We start from the raw sequence: 19,105 nt of genomic DNA, 5'->3' as shown, positions 1-19,105 counted from the left end.
GTTGTAAACTGACAAGACAAATTCAATTAAGTCAAAGGAGAATGAAGACTCAGTAAAGAAAATGGATAACTCACAAAGCAAGATGCTGATTTGGGGAGGGAGGGTAGAAATTAAACACACAAAGAATTAGCTATTTTGTTTTATTATTTCCCAAAATGACCAGATAGCACTTCTGCTTAGTTATCATTTATATTAACTGAAAAAAAAAACTTATTACATTCTTAAATTTTTTTTCTTTAGAATTTCTTACATTTAGTATATTAAATGATTTTACAATACCTTTAAAGTGCATGTCAGTCTATTAGGCTTTAAATCTTGGTCTTCCATTGTCCTTGATGCATCCACTACCACATAAAGGTGGCGCATCTACCAAAAAAAAAAGGGGGATAAAGTGTAGGAAAAATTTCCAAGTACATTTTTGAGTAAGAAATAAATGTGGCATTTAGGAAGGGCAGCAGAATAGACATTATGATTGCTGTATGTATATAGGTGACTGTATGACCAATGTGATTCTGCAATCTGTACAATCAGAAAAATGAGAAATTATACCCCAATTGATTCAAATGTATGAATTGCCAAGATCATTGTAATGTCATGTATAGCTAATAAAAAAAAAAAGAAATAAAAGTGGCATTTAATATTTACATATTCTGTACATAGATTTTTAATATATTCTTTTATAAGGTTTGTCTTTTACTATTGTTTAGTCTATCAAGCCAGAATGTTCCTCTAATCCAAACTATTCCATATTAGTAAAGGAAAAACTAATAACATACCATTCCAAGTCGCACTTGTCCATGGTGCTCAAATACTCTGTTAAAATTATACAAACATTTTAATGGAACACCATATACTATCAAAAAACTCAATACAACTTTCCAACAAATATGTACCTTTTAGTGAAGTAAATTATTAATTTTTTTAATATAATTATAAGCATTATAGATAGTTCCTGAAGACCATTTCCCAACTGATACAGACTAGGTTGCTAGTTCTTTCTCCCTATTCAGACAAGAAGTTAGTTTCTCTGAAACACAGCTGAAAGGAAGTATTAAGTATGATTATAGATGGTGAAAGGCTTTATGGAACGCATTTTCCTTTTGTAACACACTTAGAAGGATTTATATACCTTTTTCTCTTTGCCTTGAAGAGAATGTCTTCTATTGTAGCTTTAAGTGAACCAGATTCATCTTCTTTAAGAATTTCCCTATAAGAAATAATTGTTTGAAAAGATAAGCTAAAAATATTAACTGGAGAAATGAAACATATATAAAAGATGTGTACATTTTTGCATGTTTTATAGCAGCACTATTCATAATAGCCAAAAACTATTATCAACCTATATGTCCATCAACTAGTGAATGGATAAACAAAAATGTGGTATAACAGCAGGTGCTGGGGTTGTGGCTCACAGGTAGAGCACTTGCCTAGCATGCATAAGGCACTGGGTTCAATCCTCATCACCACATAAAAATAAAAAATAAAGTCCATCAACAGCTAAAAAATATTAAAATAAATGTTTTAAAAAATATTTTTAAAAATGCAGTATAACAATATAATGGAATACTATTCAGCAGCAAAAAAAGAATGAAGTACTAATACAAACTACAACATAGATGACCCTTGAAATAGTATGTTAAATGAATGCTAGACCCACTACACCACATATTGTATGATTACTTATGTGAAATATCCAGAAATAGAAAGTAGATTAGTGATTGTTTACAGGTGGTAGAAATGAAACTAATTATAAATAGGAATGAAGGATCTTATTGGAATGGTTAAAATGTTCCAAAACTGGGTAGGGGGCGGTGGCATTCACCTGTAATGCCGGCAGCTCAGGAAGCTAGGCAGGAGGAATACAAAGTTCGAGGCCATCCTTAACAACTTATCGAGGCCCTAAGCAACTTAGCAAGACCCTGTTTTAAAAAATAAAAAGAACTGGGGATGTAGATCAGTGGTTAAGCACCTCTGGGTTTGAGCCTCAGTATCAAAAAAAAAAAATCCAAAACTGGTTTCTAGAAATGGCTCCACAACTTAGTAAATTTTCTAAAACAAATCACTGAATTATATATTGGAAATGGGAGAATTATAGCATATGTAAAATACAGTTCACTAAATTAAAAGAGAGGGAGAGAGAGACAAAGAGACAATGTCCAAAAGAAAAAAGAGGGCAATAATGCCCTACTTACCATGTCCTCTCATAGCCTCCTTCCCACCGCTTAGTTCTTTCAGGTTCTTCATCCATATTTTTAAAAATGTATTATTCAGCATTCTGTAAAAAAAAAATTATATCATGAGTTTTCTAAAGATATTTGTTACAAAAATACATCCACTTATTTAAAAGTTCAAGAGAAACTTTAAAAAGTAAAAAACTGAGAATTCAGGGCATCTTATTTTAGTTTCTAGTCTATTCAATTGCTATAGGATGAAAGTACAAAACCTTCATGGAACTCTTTTTTATTTTTCTATTTCCAATAAAGAATATGAGTATTTATAAATAAACTTGGCACCAATAGAAAAAGTATCTTTTTTGTTTATTTATTTTTATGTGGTGGTGAGGATTCAACCCAGTGCTTCACATGTGAGGCAAGCATTGTACCGCTGAGCCACAACCCCAGCCCCTTGAATCTTTTTAATTGTAAAAAAAAAAAAAATGCTTTATAGATTTATTACTGGACAAGATCACAGAATTATGGGAAGTAGGTACAAGGGTAGCTAAAACAAGATTAACCACAACTGAAAATTATTATGGCTTAGTGATAGACAATGACAATTCATGTACTCTCTCTCCACTTTTGAGCAGGCTTGAATGTTCTTATAATCAAAAGTACTTATTCATTTAGGTACTGAGAATTGAACTCAGATAAGCTTTAAAGTCTCAGTGCCCCACCCGCCTTTTTTTTGAGCCAGGGTCTTTTAAGTTGCCCAGGATGATTGAACTAACAATCCTTCTACCTCAGCTTCCAGAGTAGCTGGGATTACAAGCATGTTCCATACACCTGGCATAATCAAAAGTTTTGAAAAATGAAAGTTCATTACTTAAGGCTCATAATTCATAAGGTCACAAATTAAACATACAATATGACCTCAAATATTTAAGAAAAAAACAAAGGAAATACTGATATTCAATAAATGGGACAAGTGGTATCAACTGCATGATAGGATGAAGAGTAATTGGATTTTTTTGCTTATTTATTCTTTTCTGTATGTTCTTATTACATAAATTTCTTTCATAATTTAGGATAAAATCAATGAACAATAACCCATGAACAATAACCAAGTAATAAACATCCCTAATACCTTTATCTCCACCTTTCCCAATGCCATCTCCCTTCCTACTGCATGTTCAATTTCCTTCCTCCGTAAATAAAGGATCAAAGGATTTTGGGGGTGGGGGTTGGTACTGGGGGTTGAACCCAGGGGCACTTTACCACTGAGCTACATTCCCAGCTACTCGGGAGGTAGATGTATGAGACAGGGTCTTCCCAAGTTGCTGAGGTTGGCCTAGAACTTGTGATCCTCATACATCTACCTCCCGAGTAGCTGGGACTATAGACATTTGCTACCATGCCAGGCCAAGGAATCTTTAAGTGCCAAGACACTGAGGACAATAGCATATCCTCTGTCATTGGCAGAGACAAAGATTATTTTTTGTAATAAGGACCATAACCAATACTTTATCCTCTGTGTATTCACTGCTTCTATAAAAAGCTATTTTAAAAAATATATATATAACTGCCAGGTATGGTGGCACACACCACTAATCCCAGTGAGTCAGGAGTCTAAAGAGAAGGATTACAAGTTCCAGGTTCAACTTCAGCAACTTAGTAAGATTCTCAACAACTCACTGAGACCCTATTTAAAATAAAAAGGACTGAGAATGTAACTCAGTGGTAAAGTGCCCATGGGTTCAATCCTCAGTACCAAAAAAATAACTAATAAAATCTGAAGATCTGACCTATAAGTAGACATTTGGAATTAAAATCTACTGACAAGTTGGATGGAGCCTGCTTCTAAGGCTTCACTTCTTTTTGTGGCACCTACTGCAACAGATATTATTAACTAAAATTCTGTATATTTCCCACTACATAAATAAACCACTCACTGTCACTGAAAGAAATCCTGAAAGTTCATCACTTAAGGCTCATAATTCATAAGGACACAAATTAAACATACAATATGACCTTGTATTGAAAGGAAACTTGGTGACCGACTTTAATATCATGAAGAACTAGACAATAGTTTTAACATCTGTGCTATTTCAGTACCCTATGTTGGTGCCTTGTGGGTTTGATGATGCGTGTAGGAGCATAATATAGAGACTAAAGTGAACATTTTGATCCTGTGTTATCTGGATTTATTGTGAACATCAAGACCAGAAGGGTTGGTGTTGTGGCTCAGTGGTAGAGCACTTGCCTAGCACGTGTGAGGCTCTGGGTTCAATTATCAGCACTATACAAAAATAAGTAAATAAAATAAAGGTATTGTGTCCATCTAGAACTAAAAAACAATATTTTTTAAAAAGTCCAGAAAAGATCACATAATGTTCTCAATATTTTTAAACTCCAATTTTTGAAAACATGGCTCCTGCCATTCATCACATCAATATTTAAATTGCATTTTATTTTTAATTGTTTATAATTATTCATTCTCTGAAATTCATAAACAAAGTGAGAACCAGTGAGTAGAAACTGGAAGCTGGAAAGGTCTCGGCTCATTGTGTACAAGGACATCTTCATTAGAAATATCTGCAATGGTAAATCAGAGAAAGAAAAGGAGCACCATCAAACTATAGATGTACAAAAGTAAGTTGGATGTTTAGAATTAATTCTATTAATAGAGAAGAGTTTTATGCATCTTGGAGAAAGAGGTACTCTGGAAGATCTCCAATGGCTTATGAATTCCCAATAGTTCATCATCTTAAATATGTCGCTGATCCATTTCCTGGAATCCAACCCCAGAAAATCCATATCCCCCAAAGTGAGCCTAGACTTGTGATTGCTGTTAATATGAATTCGGAATGCTGCAAACAAATGGGAGCTTCCCCAAACATCACAATTTGTAAAGCTTTCCCTCACACCTTACTCTGCCAAACAAGTGATGAGACAGGCAAGGGAGATTACTGTCCCCGTTTTTCAGATATGGAACTTGAGGCACAGAAGCTGGTAACTTTTTAGAGGACACAGATGGAGGTAGGTCACCAACTCGAACCAAGCGTAACTGCTAAAACTCTGCCCTAGGTTGAGAGAAACATTCCCGCAAACCGCAGCTCCGATGCTTCCCCACGGCTCCCGGCACGGAAGCCATCCTCCTCCGCCTTCACACGCTCCCTGCTACCCTAAGGAGCCAGCCAGGGCAATTCAACACGACCTGGGCCCGAAGTCCCCTACTAGCCGCCTCACTTGACAGCTTGCCCGGGCAAGGCGCCGCAAGAACCTCCACCAGCCAACTCACCAATCTTGCGGGGACGATTCTCTGCCGGAAGCGCCGCCCATTCCTAAAGGAGCGCCGTCAACGTTCTTCCGCAGTGCGCTGCAGTCACGCAGAAACGTTCCGGCTGGGAACTCGGCTGCCAAACATTCTTCCCTGAGCCAACTAGGTGCTTCCTAGCTGGTCTTCGCAAAGAGGCGGGAAGAGCGGTCACTATTCACTCCTGCGAGTTCAGAGGTACAGCAACCGTCCGTTGCGAGCTCTGAGGAGTTTGATTTTGTTGATTTCTAAAGGTTGGGATGAAATACTCTAATCACGGCAGCAGGGCCAGGACCATGCTGTGCAACGGTATTTTATTAAGCGCCGAGAAAATGGTAATGAAAACTTAAAAAATCTTTATCCCGGTAGAGGTTTTTTTTTTTTTTTCCCCTACTAGGGGGAAAACTATTAAGAAAAACGGGCGCGGTGGCATACTCCTGTAATCTCAGCCACTCGAAGTCTGAGGGAGGAACATCGCAAATTCTAGCCCAGCCTGGGAATATTAGCAAGACCCTGCCTCAAAATAAAAAATTAAAAGGGCTGGGGATGTAGCTTAGTGGTAAAGCATTCTGGTTCAATCACTGGGGAAAGGAAGAAGGGTGAAAAATGTATCAAATGGTGGTGGTACTATTCAGAAAAAATAAGCTTATAGAGGGAAAGGGTTGCAGTTTGAAACACGGTGGTCAGAGGAATTTTCAGTGAGAGCCATAACCCAAAGGAAGGAAGGAGTTAACGTCACCTGGGGGAAAAGCTCTCCAGACAAAGTAAACAGCAAGCACAAAGGCTCTGAGTAGAAACACCCTGGTGTGGTTTAGGGACTGTTGCAGTGGGCGTAGTGATGTCATTGGAATTTTTAGGGCAAGAGGCCCAAACAAACTGGGCTCAGTCACCTTCCCAATATGCCAATCAAGGAGACCAGCTGTGGTGAAGAAAAAGAGCTTTTATCAGCCTGGCTACAGTGGGAAGAACAAATAAAGAGGTTCAGTGACCTAAGGTGTTGACAGGAACGTTGAGATTTTACAGCAAAGGTAAGGATTGGAGGGAGCCTTGGTCAGGCCATGGTCCCATTGATCATTTTGGGATTAGTTCTAGGAAGCTCCTGGAAAGCCATTATCGCTTGAGGGGAGCAGTTCAATTCCCATCATGATTGCTCCTGCTTTGGGGGCACAGCCTTGGTTCCATCATGGGGCAGTTGCTCCTGCTTAGTAAGGGCAATCTCATCAAGGGGTGATCTGCTCAGTGGTGGCATTGCTTGGAGGTACTTTTGGTTCCTTATCCATCAAACCTGTTCTTAGAATCCAAAGTAAATACCAAAGAGTGGCTCAGAAAGACAAAAAAGTTGGAGGCAAATGGAGGCAGAGATGGACAAAATGGAGTATGTCAGTGACTGAGTCCTTCTTCAGTGGCAGCTAAAATCATGAAGGGGTGGAGGACTAACAGCATTGTAAGAATTCAGGAGAGGCCAGGATGGCTTTGACCAATTCAGTATGGCAGTGCAGCTCATGATAAGTGGAAAGACTGGATGTTATATAAAAAAAAAAAAAAATCCTGATCATGATCAATAAAAGTCATTGATCATAACTCCAAAGTTTTTAGCTGAAAGGGTGTAGTTGCAATTGCTGAGAGGCCATGAGTAAGATCAGTTCAGTTTTGGACAAATTGTTTGAGATATATACTGATACATATGGAGTTACTAGAATTTCTCACACTTGAGAAATGGAGAGGCAAGGCAACCTCCAAAGGATCAGAAAAGAGCCAGGGACTAAGGGAGAAATAGCAGAAAGGAACCTCATGAGCAATGATCTCTTTCCTTCTCTTATCAGCATATTCAATCCTTTGTCTTTATTGTTTTGTTGGTACCCAAATCTTCCTGGTCTGCATTCTACCTCCCTCAAAATCATAAGACAGGTTTCCTACATTGTAGTAGAAAGACCACAGCTGGATTTTAAATTACCTATATGCAAAATGATGATAGCTACAGGGTTTGGTGGCAACTCCAATGTCATTTCCTCTGGAATGACAAGGTCTTATTGTTCAGTTTTTATGTTGTCTCACATTAACAAAGTTTTAAAGGGGGAGAAAGGGAAACTAGCATTGCTGAGTGCTACTCTCCATTTCCATATTTACTTTTAGACAAGGATATATTACCTTTAAAATTAGGTCATTACAAATATCTTTTACAGATTCAAAAACCTGAAGAACAGGATGGTTAAGTAATTCATCCAAGGACATACTTGAGTAACTGCTGAAGGGCAAAGCCAAGAATAGAACAGATGCTTTGCAGGCAACAAATGAGAAACTTTATGGAATACCCTTCTGCATTTTGTTGCTGTCATATAAAAACATCCTGGCCATGTAGCTATATCACTTTTCTAACTACAAAGGGACATAATAATTTACTGATACAATATTTTCTAAAAGCTTCCCTAATTATTCAAGCATTTTACTCATTTCTTTTCAATAGAAAAAATGTTAACAATATAAAATAAGGGATTACGTACTTCTACATCTATTTTTCCTTTCACCCAAGAGGTGGTATAGAGCGCCAGGCACACTGGCACATGCCTGTAGTAATCCCAACAACTCAGGAGGCTGAGGCAAGAGGACTGAAAGTTCAAGGACAAAAAAAGAAAAAGCAAGTGTGAGGACAGCTTTGGCAACTTAATGAGACCCAGTCTCAGAATTAAAAATTTTAAAGGTAGGGATGGAAGGGGGGAGTGAGAGTGGTGTAGTGTAGTAGAATCACGAACACCCAGGAGATCAAGTGTGTTTTCTGATTGTTCCAGCTGAGCCTTTGAAAAAATCCAGAGTGGAGACACTTCCATCCTGATGCCTAAGCAGGGAGAATGCCTGGGTGAGAAACCCTAGTCCCAACTGATGCCAGAGCCCCTGGATCCATGATCCACAGTCTTCTGATCCTGGCTTCCTGAAGTGACCTTTATTGCTACGTACTGCATTTCAACAATTATTTTCTTATTTTATTTCAAAGTCCAATTTTATGGCACAATTTTACAATCCTTCCTATTTCATTTTCTGTGTTCAGTGGAAAAGTTGTTCTATGAGAACACTGGCAAACTTGCCTTCACAAACAAGGTAAAATGATTTCCAAGAACATAATTAAATGTTTAACAAAAATCAGTGAAGGTGGGTTAGTGATTTAGCTCAGTGATAGAGTGCTTGCCTTGCATGCTTGAGGCTAGGGGTTCAATCCCCAGTCCGAATAAAAAGAAAAAAAAAAATCAGTGAATGTGCTCATGCTCATTTCCATTTGATGTGAATCTAAAAACTTTGGAAATGCCTTTTGTATAATATAGAAACATATTACGTAGCATATAGAAAGATAAGAATTTCTTCAATTTGAAGAAGTGAAACAGTGTTCCATGAAAACATTATTTAAAAGTTTATCTTTAGAAACTAATGCAAAATTGTACACAGAAAATTATAAACTTCAATGCCTGAATTGCATACTAAAGATTATTCAATTGTCAGAAAAACAATCAAAACTGGGATAAACACAATCAACTTGGTTAGCATAGTATTAGGAACTAATTTTACTTCTAATAAGAATTTGAAGTTTTTAAAGAAGTGATGAGATTTAAAGGAACGGTTTGAAATAATTTGGTGTTTTATGGAATAGCAGTCTATTTCCAGACACATTAGCCTTCTTACAGCCAAAGGATTGGGAAATTGCCAACAAGCACAGCACACAAAATAGTTTAAAACAAGGGACAACTCCTGAGTGTAGTTTTCCACAGCCTAATATTAACCATACTAATGACATCAAACTGTATATTACAAAAAGAGAACACCAGGTTTAATACCTTATGAAATATGTACAGAAGTTGAACATTCCTGTATGATATAATTCAAGTCATAATTCAATTATGAATGTAATGGGACATTCTGATATAGTGAAAAAGGTCTAGTTGATTACCAAAAAATGCATGTAAACCATAAAAGATAAAAACTACTTAAAAACACAAAATTCTAAACACTAGGTTTAAGCTTTCATTTTTAAAAAGTGTATATATATATACACACACACATACACACACACATATATTTACAATCTTTAAATTTCATACATTTGTTAATTTTACATGATCTTAATTAACAGGTGACAAAAAGCAACAAAAAAAACCCTTTTAATCATTTTTATAACAGAAAAAAATCAATAGGGAGGTTGGCAGAATGTAGTATACACAGTAGCTAAAATTCCAAAGGCAGGGACTTTATTATTAATGGAGTCATAAAATAGACATAACCAAAAGCATATGCTAGTACACAAGCAGTCTCACTTCAGAGACTTCATTGCAGGGACCCAGTTTTCTTATTTAAAAAGAAATGATTATAAATAATAATTATCTAAAGCATTGTTGGGAAGATTAGATGCTTTCTTGGGTGTGAAAATTCACAGCACAGTTCATACCAGGACCTTCCTTTAAGGTTTAAAAACCTCAAACAGCATTATTTTGTTCTTAATACGAGAACCAGTGTTTAAACTATAAAATCCTTAATAGGAGTGTTCAGCCCAGTTGATTAACAAAAGTTATTTATAAATGCTTCAATACTGATGATATGAAACTGATGATATTAAAGCTACCAAAACTTTGTAATGAACACCGAGTTTGGCTTCCTAGATAAGAGTCCAAAATCATTTGCCTTCTGAGAACATTTCAGAGATATCAGATAGATATTCCTTAATTTCTCCAGCACTGTGGCATCTGCCTTCTAAGTTTTCCGTCTATCATAGTCTCCAACCATCTTCTTGATGTGTGACAATTTACTCTTCAACTGTTTGCAGTAATTTCTCTTTCTTTTGTAATCTGCAGACTAAAAGGGAGGAAAAATGAATCACATGAATTCAACACAATTAAAACAGGTCTGCTGAGAAGGCAGAGGTGAACAAAGGGAATATTAGTCATAAAGAATTGCTGAGTGTTAAATGAATATATTTAAAGTGTCTGGTGGTACTGCCAACCACATAGGCAGCTGATTCACTTTACTCAATTTTATGTTCTAACCTGGATTTCACAAAGCATACGCTCACTTCTAAAAATTCATTAAATCACCAAGACGACTTATTGGCCTTTTTTTCTATCAGATCATCTACAAAAATTAGTGAAATAAGAAACTGGCATTATCGAACAGGGGATAAGAGAAGTTTACTACATACTGTTTTAAAACTCTTATTTAAAATCATGATGCTTCATAATTCACAAAAATTTTAAAGTAAAATCTTAAAAATGTCAATGATTGATAATACCAAGTGTTAGCAAGGACACAGAACAACGGGGGCTGCATTGCTCAGAGGGAATATAAATGGCACAACTATCCTGGAAAGCTATTTGACAGTGTTTATTAAGGCTAGATACACACATGCCTTCTACTGCATGCCCAATGACTCTGATTTCACTTCTGAGTTTGTACCTATTAAATGTTTGCACATTTACAAAAATATTTCATACTGCCTTATTTGTAAAAGTCAAAAATCGGGAACTCAAATGTTGATTTGCAATAGAGTAGATGAATAAATTGTGTGTATGGTTTTTTTGCCATGCTGGGGATAGAACCTTGGGCTTCATGCATATTGAGTTTCATCCTAAGTCCAAGTTGTGTTTTAATCATTAAACACACAGCATAGCAATAAAAATAAATGAACCAGAACTACATGCCAAAATATGAAAGGAACTTGTAAACATCATAAAAGAAATCCCCCACACAAAATACATACTGTATGATTCTATTTATATAAAGTTCAAGATATCAGGGAAAAAAGATGGGGTGGGGGTTGCCAGGTCACAAGGAAATGTATTTCTTGATTTGGATGCCAGTGCATTGGAGTGCAGTCACTTTATGAAAATTTACCAAGTTGTATACTTTGATTTCAACACTTTGTCTGTATACTTAAAAAAAAAAAGTTTTCAGAAAATCAGTATGGACTGTAGCAGCAAACAACTGAAATTAAAGTTCCAACTGCTGAGTTATAGTATTCCTATCAAAATTACAAGGCTTTTTCTCAATAACCAGTGCATGCGTAAGAAGGTATTCTTAGTCATCCTAAAGGTTAAATAAATAAATAAATAAAAACATAGAAAAGATTTTCCTGAAAGAATCTTACAATTCAGGATACTTACTCCCTTAACTTGCTTCAGTCTATTGTATTCATCAGCAGCAGCCTATTAATGAGAAACACAAGGCAATGTGTTTAGTGGGGCATTTCTCTTTGAAGAATAACATTCCTGATGTCGCACTTTGGAGCTAAAAAGACCAGTTTATGATAAGAATATAAGGAATTAATGAAGCTTTACAGCTTTTAAAAATTTACCAAGTTATAGTCAGCAGGAAGGTATCTAGTGACAACATATGGTAGGTGGCAGTACTGGGGATTGAACCTAGGGATGCTCTACCACTGAGCAACACCCCTTGCCCTATTTTTAAAATTTAAGACAGGGCATCAGTAAGGCTGGCCTCCAACTTATGATCCTCCTGCCTCAGCTCCCAAATAGCTGAGATTACAGGTGTGCACCACCGTGCCCAGCTGAAGAAACGTTTCTGATATTATTTTCACGTGCATTCCATTCATATGGGCAGGGAATAATTTGTTCTGAAGCTTCTCATCTTTCCCCCCATGCCAGGCCACATGCAACACTGACATCAGAAAAGTCTTCTGAATTGTAATGCAGATCTGATCTGGTTATATCCCACTATGAAACTGGTCTGAGATTCCCATAAACTTTACTCATCTAATTTCCCAGTTTGGTGTCCACCATTAGCAACTCCTTTAAAAAAAAAAAAAAATTAGGCAGGCTAATGCATCAATATTTCTACCATGTTTTCCTTATGGACATCTAATCCTGCATTGCACTCACTGTACACCACTCCCTTCTATCCGTTTTTTGTTTTCCAGTACATAGAACACTTTACCACTAAGCTACATCTCAAGCCCTTTTTAAATTTTATTTTGAGACAAGTTCTTGCTAACTTGCACTCCTCCTCCCTCAGCCTCCCAAGTTGCTGGAAGCACAGACATACATCTCTGTGCCCAGCTCTATCTAGAAATTTCTTTTTTGGAGGGGCAGGGTATTAGGGATTGAACCCGGGGCACCTTACCACCAAGCTACATCCCAAGTCCTTTTCCCTTTTCTTTCTTTTCTTCCTTCAAGATTGGCCTTGCTAAGTTGCTGAGGTTGACCTTGAACTTGTATTCCTCCTGCCTCAGCCTCCCAAGTCACTGAGATTACATATATGTGCCATAGGTATGTGCCTCGCTAGAAAATTTGTGACAGACACAGCTCAGTGATGCTTCCTCTATAACTCACTAGGCCTTTAGTTGACTTTATTCTCTGAGCACTTAAATGTGCTTTCTGTACATAACGTAAATACAGCAGTTACAATAATTTATTTACATGTCAGTTTTTCTCTTAGTATATAAATTCTTTGGTGAGGAGGGAAGACATGCATTTTGACTTTATAATCTCAGCACTTCCACATCAACAAAGATTCAAAAAGTGACCAATAAATGTTAACTGAGAAAGGTTTATCACAATACCATATAGAAACCACAAAACAGACAAATCAAGCTATAAAAGCAAATACTTCAAAACGGAAAAGCAGATGGCCTTAATTGAAAAACTGCAAAGAATATTTAATAAAATAAATATGAGGGCTGGGGATGTGGCTCAAGTGGTAGCGCGCTCGCCTGGCATGCGTGCGGCCCGGGTTCGATCCTCAGCACCACATACAAGCAAAGATGTTGTGTCTGCCGAGAACTAAAAAATAAATATTAAAAAAAAAAAAATTCTCTCTCTCTCTCCCACTCTCTCTTTAAAAAAAAATAAAAATAAAAAAATAAATAAATATGAAATTCCAATAAAAATATAAAGTGATGAGAAAGTATTTAATTAGTAATACCTAAGACACAAGGTAGTTAATTTTTCAGGCACTAGAGAGATGTGGGTCAACTGAGCCCCCTAGTGCATTACTAGGGGAATGCAGTTGGTATAATTCTAGAGGACAGTTTTATAGTGAAAGTTAAAATGCAGATACCCTATTGTTCACCCATTCCATATTCTGGCATTTGTTTTAACTAGACAGCAGACAAGAATGCAAAACTGGAGAAGATCACCTGTGCCTTCCAGGGTAGAAGAGACATACTGAATGTCTATCTGCAGAGGATTACTTTTTCTTTTTTGTATGAAGGATTGAACCCAGCGGCAGTCAACCTCTAAGCCACATCCCACCCCTTTTTATTTAGTTAGTTATTTTGAGAAAAGGCTGGCTTTGAACTTGCAATCCTCGTGCCTTAGCTTCCCAAGCTGCAGGGATTACAGGCGTGCACCACTGTGGTGGCTGCTGTGGATTACTCTTAAGTAAATTATGGCACAACCTTAAAATTGAAAATTGTGTAGCTATTTTTACAGGTAAAAAATTTAAAAGTAGTTTTTTTTTTTTTTTCCTGTAGATGGACACAATACCTTTATATTATTTATTTATGTAGTGCTGAGGATCAAACCCAGTACCTCATGCATGCAAGGCAAGTTCTCTCTATCACTGAATCACAACCCAAGCCCTAAAAAGTAGATCTTTATGAGCCCATAAAACCATTCACAATAATCTCAAAAAATAAACTAAGAAATACACACACATTTGAGAACAAATCTAACCAAGGAGGTCAAAGACCTCTACAATGAAAACTACAGAACCCTGAAGAAAGAAATTGAAGAAAGCCTTAGAAGATACCTCCCATGTTCATTGAAAGACAGAATTAATATTGTCAAAATGGCCATACTACCAAAAGTTTTATATAGATTCAATGCAATCCCCATCAAAATACCAATGACAGTCTTCACAGAATTAGAAAAAACAGTGCTCGCTTCAGCAGCACATATACTAAAACTAGAGTGAGACAGAGAAGATTAGGATGGCCCCTGCATAAGGATGACACACAAATTTGTAAAGCATTCCATATTTTAAGAAAAAAGAAAGACACTAGGAAAAACAGTTCTAAAATTCATTTGGAAGACCCAGAACAGCCAAAGCAAATCTAAGCAAGAAGAGCAATGCTAGAGGCAACAGCACAGTATTGCCACCAAAACAGACAAGATCACTGGGATAGAACAGAAAACACAGAGATAAATCCACATAGATACAGTTTTCTGATCATTAACAAAGGTACCAAAAATATAGACTAGAGAAAAGATAGCCTTTTAAATAAATATGCTGGAAAAATAGGATATCTGTATGCAGAAGAAGGAAACTTGATCTCCATCTCTCATCCTGCACAAAAGCCATCTCAAAGTGGACCTAGGAATTAGAATAGAAGCTCTGCAACTGTTAGAAGAAAATGTAGGCTCAACTCCTCCATGTTGGCATAGGCATCAACTTCCTTAACAAGACTCCTAAGGCATAAGAAATAAAACCAAGAATAAGTAGGATGGCATCAAATTAAAAAGCTTCTGCACAGCAAAGGAAACTAGAGTATGAAGAGAAAGCCTACAGAATGGGAGAAGATCTTTGTCATCTGTTCCTCAGGGAATTAATATCCAGAATATATAAGGAACTCAGAAAACTTAACACACATGCAAAAGGATAACCCAATCAATAAAAGGGCAAAAGAACTACACAGACACTTCTCAAAAGAAGATATACAAATGACCAACAAATATATGAAAAAATGGTCAACTTCTCTAGCAATTTGGGAAATACAAATCAAAACTACATTGAGCCAGGTGCAGTGGCCCATGTGGTTCTGGAGGCTGAGGCAGAAGGACCGGAAGTTCAAAGCCAGCCTCAACAACTTAGCAAGGTCCTAAGCAACTTAGTGAGATCCTGTTTCAAAATAAAATGGGCTGAGGATGTGGCTCAATGGTTAAATGCCTCTGGGTTCAATCCCTGGTACCAAAAAAAAAAAAAAAAAAAAACCCGACATTGAGACTTTATCTTCAGTCAGAATGGCAATTATCTAGAATACAAATAATAATAAATGATGGCCAGGATGTGGAGGAAAAGGTGCACTCATGCATTGTTGGTAGGACTGCCAATTATGCCACTCTGGAAATCAGAATAAGAGTCTTCAAAAAACTGGAAATGAATCACCATAAGATCCAGCTATCCCACTCTTTGGTAGTTATCCGAAAGATCTAAAAATCAGCATACTACAATGATAAAGCCACTTCAATGTTTATAGTAGCACAATTCACAAAGGCCAAGTTATGAAACCAACCTAGGTGTCCATCAACAGATGAACAGGTAAAGAAAATGCAGTATATATACACAATGGAGTTTCTCAGCTATAAAGAATGAAATTATGGAATTTGCTGGTAAATGGATGGAACTGGAGAAATCATGGCAAGTGAAATAAACCATACGCAGAAACTCCAGGGTCAAATCTTTTGTCTTATGTGGAAGCTAGAGCAAAATAAGGGCTGAAAGGGTCCCTGATGACCCTTTCTGATCCCCCAAAGATGGAGAACTAAGTCTCCCCACCACACTTCCATGGGGGGCCAGATTATAAGGTGAAAAGCACACTATTTTTTTTTTCCCCTGAATCTCAGGTATTAGACAGGAAGAAAAAGACAAAGCCCTCAACTATCACTAGCTGCTTATCAGGAGAGCTGGGTTTGGGTCTAACTCTGCCACTTGCTTGCTGTGTGACTTGAGACAAGTCACTTAACCTCTTTGGGTCTTGGCAAGAAAGCAGACAAAATAAACTTCACAGTGTGCCTTTTGAAAAAAAAAAGAAAAAGAAAAGAAAAAAAAATGTGGGGGTGGAATCCCATGAATATAGAAGAGATCAGTGGAGTAGAGGTAGGGGATTGAGAGAGAGAGAGGAGGGATGGGAAAAGGGAGGAACTATGGAATGAAATGAACAAACCTATTCTATGTCCATAAACAAATATACCACAATGAATTTCACCTTTATGTATATCTATAAAGCACTAATTAAAACCCAAAAAGTAGAAGACAACCAGTAAAGTAAAAGAAGGAGAAAAGGGAGAGGGAGGAGGGTAGGGAAAGGGGAAGTACTGGGGACTGAATCAGAGAAAATTATATTCCATGCTTACATAATTATGTCAAAATGAACCCAAATTATGTATAACTATAATGCACTAATAAAAAATATGAAAGGAAAAAGTAGATTTAAACAATAACCACAAACTTTTTTTTTTCTTTTTCTGGTATGGGGACTGAATGCAGAGGCATTGTACCACTGAGCCACACCCCTAGCCCCTCCCCATTTTTTTTTTTTAATTTTGAGATAGGGTCTTGCTAAGTTGACAAGACTGGCCTTGAACTTGTGATCCTTCTGTTCAGTTTCCAGAGTCACTACAAACTATTGCTCAGCAAAAGCAAGAAATAAGCAATGCTAGAATATATTTTTTAAGAAGGACAAGATGGGGCTGCGGGTGTAACATACTTGATTAGTATGCATGAGACCCTGGGTTCTACCCTTAGTATAAGAGGAGGAGAGGGGAGGGGCCACAAGGATAAAGAATATCCAAGAGTCATAGGAAGCAATTGAAAGAGTTCTCAGTGGTTAAAACTGAAAAAAATTAACCACAAAATAAATTCTATTAGATCATAACTCAAAGTATGAAAAAAATACTCATGAATCCACACTTACATCAATGATAAAATTAACAAATAGATGGGAGACAGACTAATCTCTTTAAAGAGTGACATATCTATATAAATTTCAGTATCCATACAAAATGCCATATAGACAGCTTAAAAAGAAAAAAATAAGCTCAGTGTGGTGGCACACACCTGTAATTCTAGCTAATAGGGAAGCTGAGGCAGAAGGATTAAAAGTTCAAGGCCATGGGCTGGGGATGTGGCTCAAGCGGTAGCGCGCTCGCCTGGCATGCGTGCGGCCCAGGTTCGATCCTCAGCACCACATACATACAAAGATGTTGTGTCCGCCGAAAACTAAAAAATAAATATTAAAAAAAAATTCTTTCTCTCTCTCTCTCTCTCTCTCACCTCTCTCTTTAAAAAAAAAAAAAAAAAAAAAAGTTCAAGGCCAGCCTGGGCCACATAAAGAGATCCTGTCTCAAAATAAAAATGGCTGGGGGTATAGCTCAGTGGTAGACTGCCCCTAAGTTCAATCCTCTGGGATGGAGAAAGAAAGAAGGAAGGCAAGCAAGAAGACAGGCAGGCAGGCAAGAAGAAGGGAAGGGTGGGAAGGAAGGAAAAAAGAGACAAAAAGAAATTAACTTTATATGGACCAACACTACCTTAACTGGGTGATCAAGGGAAAAATAGTTCATTATTTCACTCTTGAGTAAGAAAGGAGGAAAGATAAAAGATGATTCTGTACTAGAGACTATATATGCCTACATTAGTCCCTCATAAGGAGGATATGCTAACAACTAGTATTGTGGTGACAAGAATTTTTTGGAGATAGGATTTAAAGTGATATATTTTTCTATATACATTTCTGTATTAAATTTGGGGGTCTTTGTTTGCTTGTGGTACTGAGGATTAATCTCTAGACCTCACACAAGTATTCTATCACTGAACTATATCCCAGTCATTTACTTTTTATTTCAAGATGGGGTCTCACTAAGAAACCAAGGAGCCTTGAATTTGTGATCTTTCTGCCTCAGCCTCCTAAGTAGGTGTGATCACAGGCATGCACCACCATGCCTAGCTCTATATTTTTTTTTAATATTTATTTTTTAGTTGTAGTTGGACACAATACCTTTATTTTATTTATTTTTATGTGGTGTTGAGAATTGAACCCAGGGCCTCACACGTGCTAGGCAAGCACTCTACCTCTGAGACACAACTCCAGCCCTCTGTATTGAGTTTTTTACAGAAAGCATACATTATGTTTACAAGTAGAAAAAAATAATCTAGCTATTTTCTTTTAAATAGAAAGGAGTAGAGGTACATATAATATGATTTTATAATTCTTAGTACAATCAACAATTTGGAAAAACTGTCATCCAAAACTCATTTCAACTATGAAATTGTGTTTTAGCAAAAAAAGAAATAAATTTTATCAACTTTAGCATAAAGGATGCTATTTCTCCATAGATTAGAAATCAAATTCTATGCAATATATAAATATCAGGTTTGAATTTACCATGTACTCTTCACTTTCTTCTCTATAGTCATCCAATTCTTTATCTAGACGAGAGAGTTCTCTATTGACCTCGTCAAGTTCTGCTTGTAAGCTCTTGTATTCCTGCAGGCCAGTGTCAAAATTTCGCTTGTAGAGTTGTCTTTGTTGATCTGAAGTGATAGGTGGATATTCCCTAAGAATTAAGAGAGAAAATGACTACATATTTATCCTTAGCAGATGTAAGATCAGTATCCTTCAAAGACAATAAAGCCAGTAGACTATAGAGAATGACCTTCCCTTGTTTACTTTTTTTTTTTTTAATGCGGGGGAGGGAGATGGGATACAATATCTTCCATTAAGAATGATGTTACGTTTTTGGGCTGGAGCTCTGGCTCAGCAGTATTGCACTTGCCTGGCATGTGTGAGGCACTGAGTTCGATTCTCAGCACCACATATAAATACATAAATAAAGGTCTGTCAACAACTAAAAAACAAAAAAAAAAAATTAAAAAGAATGATGTTACTTTTTATATTACTGCTTGTGGTTTTTCTCTCATAAGT

The 19,105-nt window shown here is 36.8% G+C and overlaps 2 protein-coding genes and 1 non-coding gene across 10 annotated transcripts in view; 1 reads left to right on the top strand and 2 right to left on the bottom strand.

Annotated features, from left to right (window-relative positions):
* Gtf2h2c (GTF2H2 family member C) overlaps nucleotides 1-5,547 on the bottom strand; it is a 39,403-nt gene extending 33,856 nt beyond the window's left edge. Inside the window, exons 1-5 of one of the 3 annotated variants that reach the window (XM_046456130.2) lie at nucleotides 5,458-5,547; nucleotides 2,193-2,275; nucleotides 1,130-1,207; nucleotides 777-813; nucleotides 280-366 (exon numbers count right to left, since the gene is read on the bottom strand). In XM_046456130.2, coding sequence (XP_046312086.1) covers nucleotides 280-366; nucleotides 777-813; nucleotides 1,130-1,207; nucleotides 2,193-2,248 — 258 coding nt within the window. In that variant the 5' untranslated portion in view covers nucleotides 2,249-2,275; nucleotides 5,458-5,547. Of the gene's footprint in view, nucleotides 1-279; nucleotides 367-776; nucleotides 814-1,129; nucleotides 1,208-2,192; nucleotides 2,276-5,373 lie in introns of all 3 variants that reach the window. The other 2 variants (XM_046456128.2, XM_046456126.2) reach the window with 2 other exon arrangements.
* Nucleotides 5,548-9,074: 3,527 nt separating this feature from the next.
* Nucleotides 9,075-19,105, bottom strand: part of Ocln (occludin) — a 50,853-nt gene continuing 40,822 nt past the window's right edge. For all 6 annotated transcript variants that reach the window (XM_046456120.2, XM_046456121.2, XM_046456123.2 and 3 more), the window contains exons 7-9: nucleotides 18,566-18,737; nucleotides 11,610-11,651; nucleotides 9,075-10,305 (exon numbers count right to left, since the gene is read on the bottom strand). In XM_046456120.2, coding sequence (XP_046312076.1) covers nucleotides 10,204-10,305; nucleotides 11,610-11,651; nucleotides 18,566-18,737 — 316 coding nt within the window. In that variant the 3' untranslated portion in view covers nucleotides 9,075-10,203. The remainder of the gene's footprint in view (nucleotides 10,306-11,609; nucleotides 11,652-18,565; nucleotides 18,738-19,105) is intronic.
* Nucleotides 14,341-14,447, top strand: LOC124100645 (U6 spliceosomal RNA). The gene has a single exon (XR_006854371.1). It is a non-coding gene; the product is annotated as a U6 spliceosomal RNA (small nuclear RNA).

The sequence above is a fragment of the Marmota monax genome, unplaced genomic scaffold (assembly GCF_021218885.2).
Source record: "Marmota monax isolate L192 unplaced genomic scaffold, Marmota_monax_Labrador192_F-V1.1 WCK01_AAM20220418_F8-fsc00130, whole genome shotgun sequence".
Taxonomy (NCBI): domain Eukaryota; kingdom Metazoa; phylum Chordata; class Mammalia; order Rodentia; family Sciuridae; genus Marmota; species Marmota monax.
Note: the sequence above shows the minus strand (reverse complement) of the source record. Positions and strands in the feature narration are given on the sequence as shown.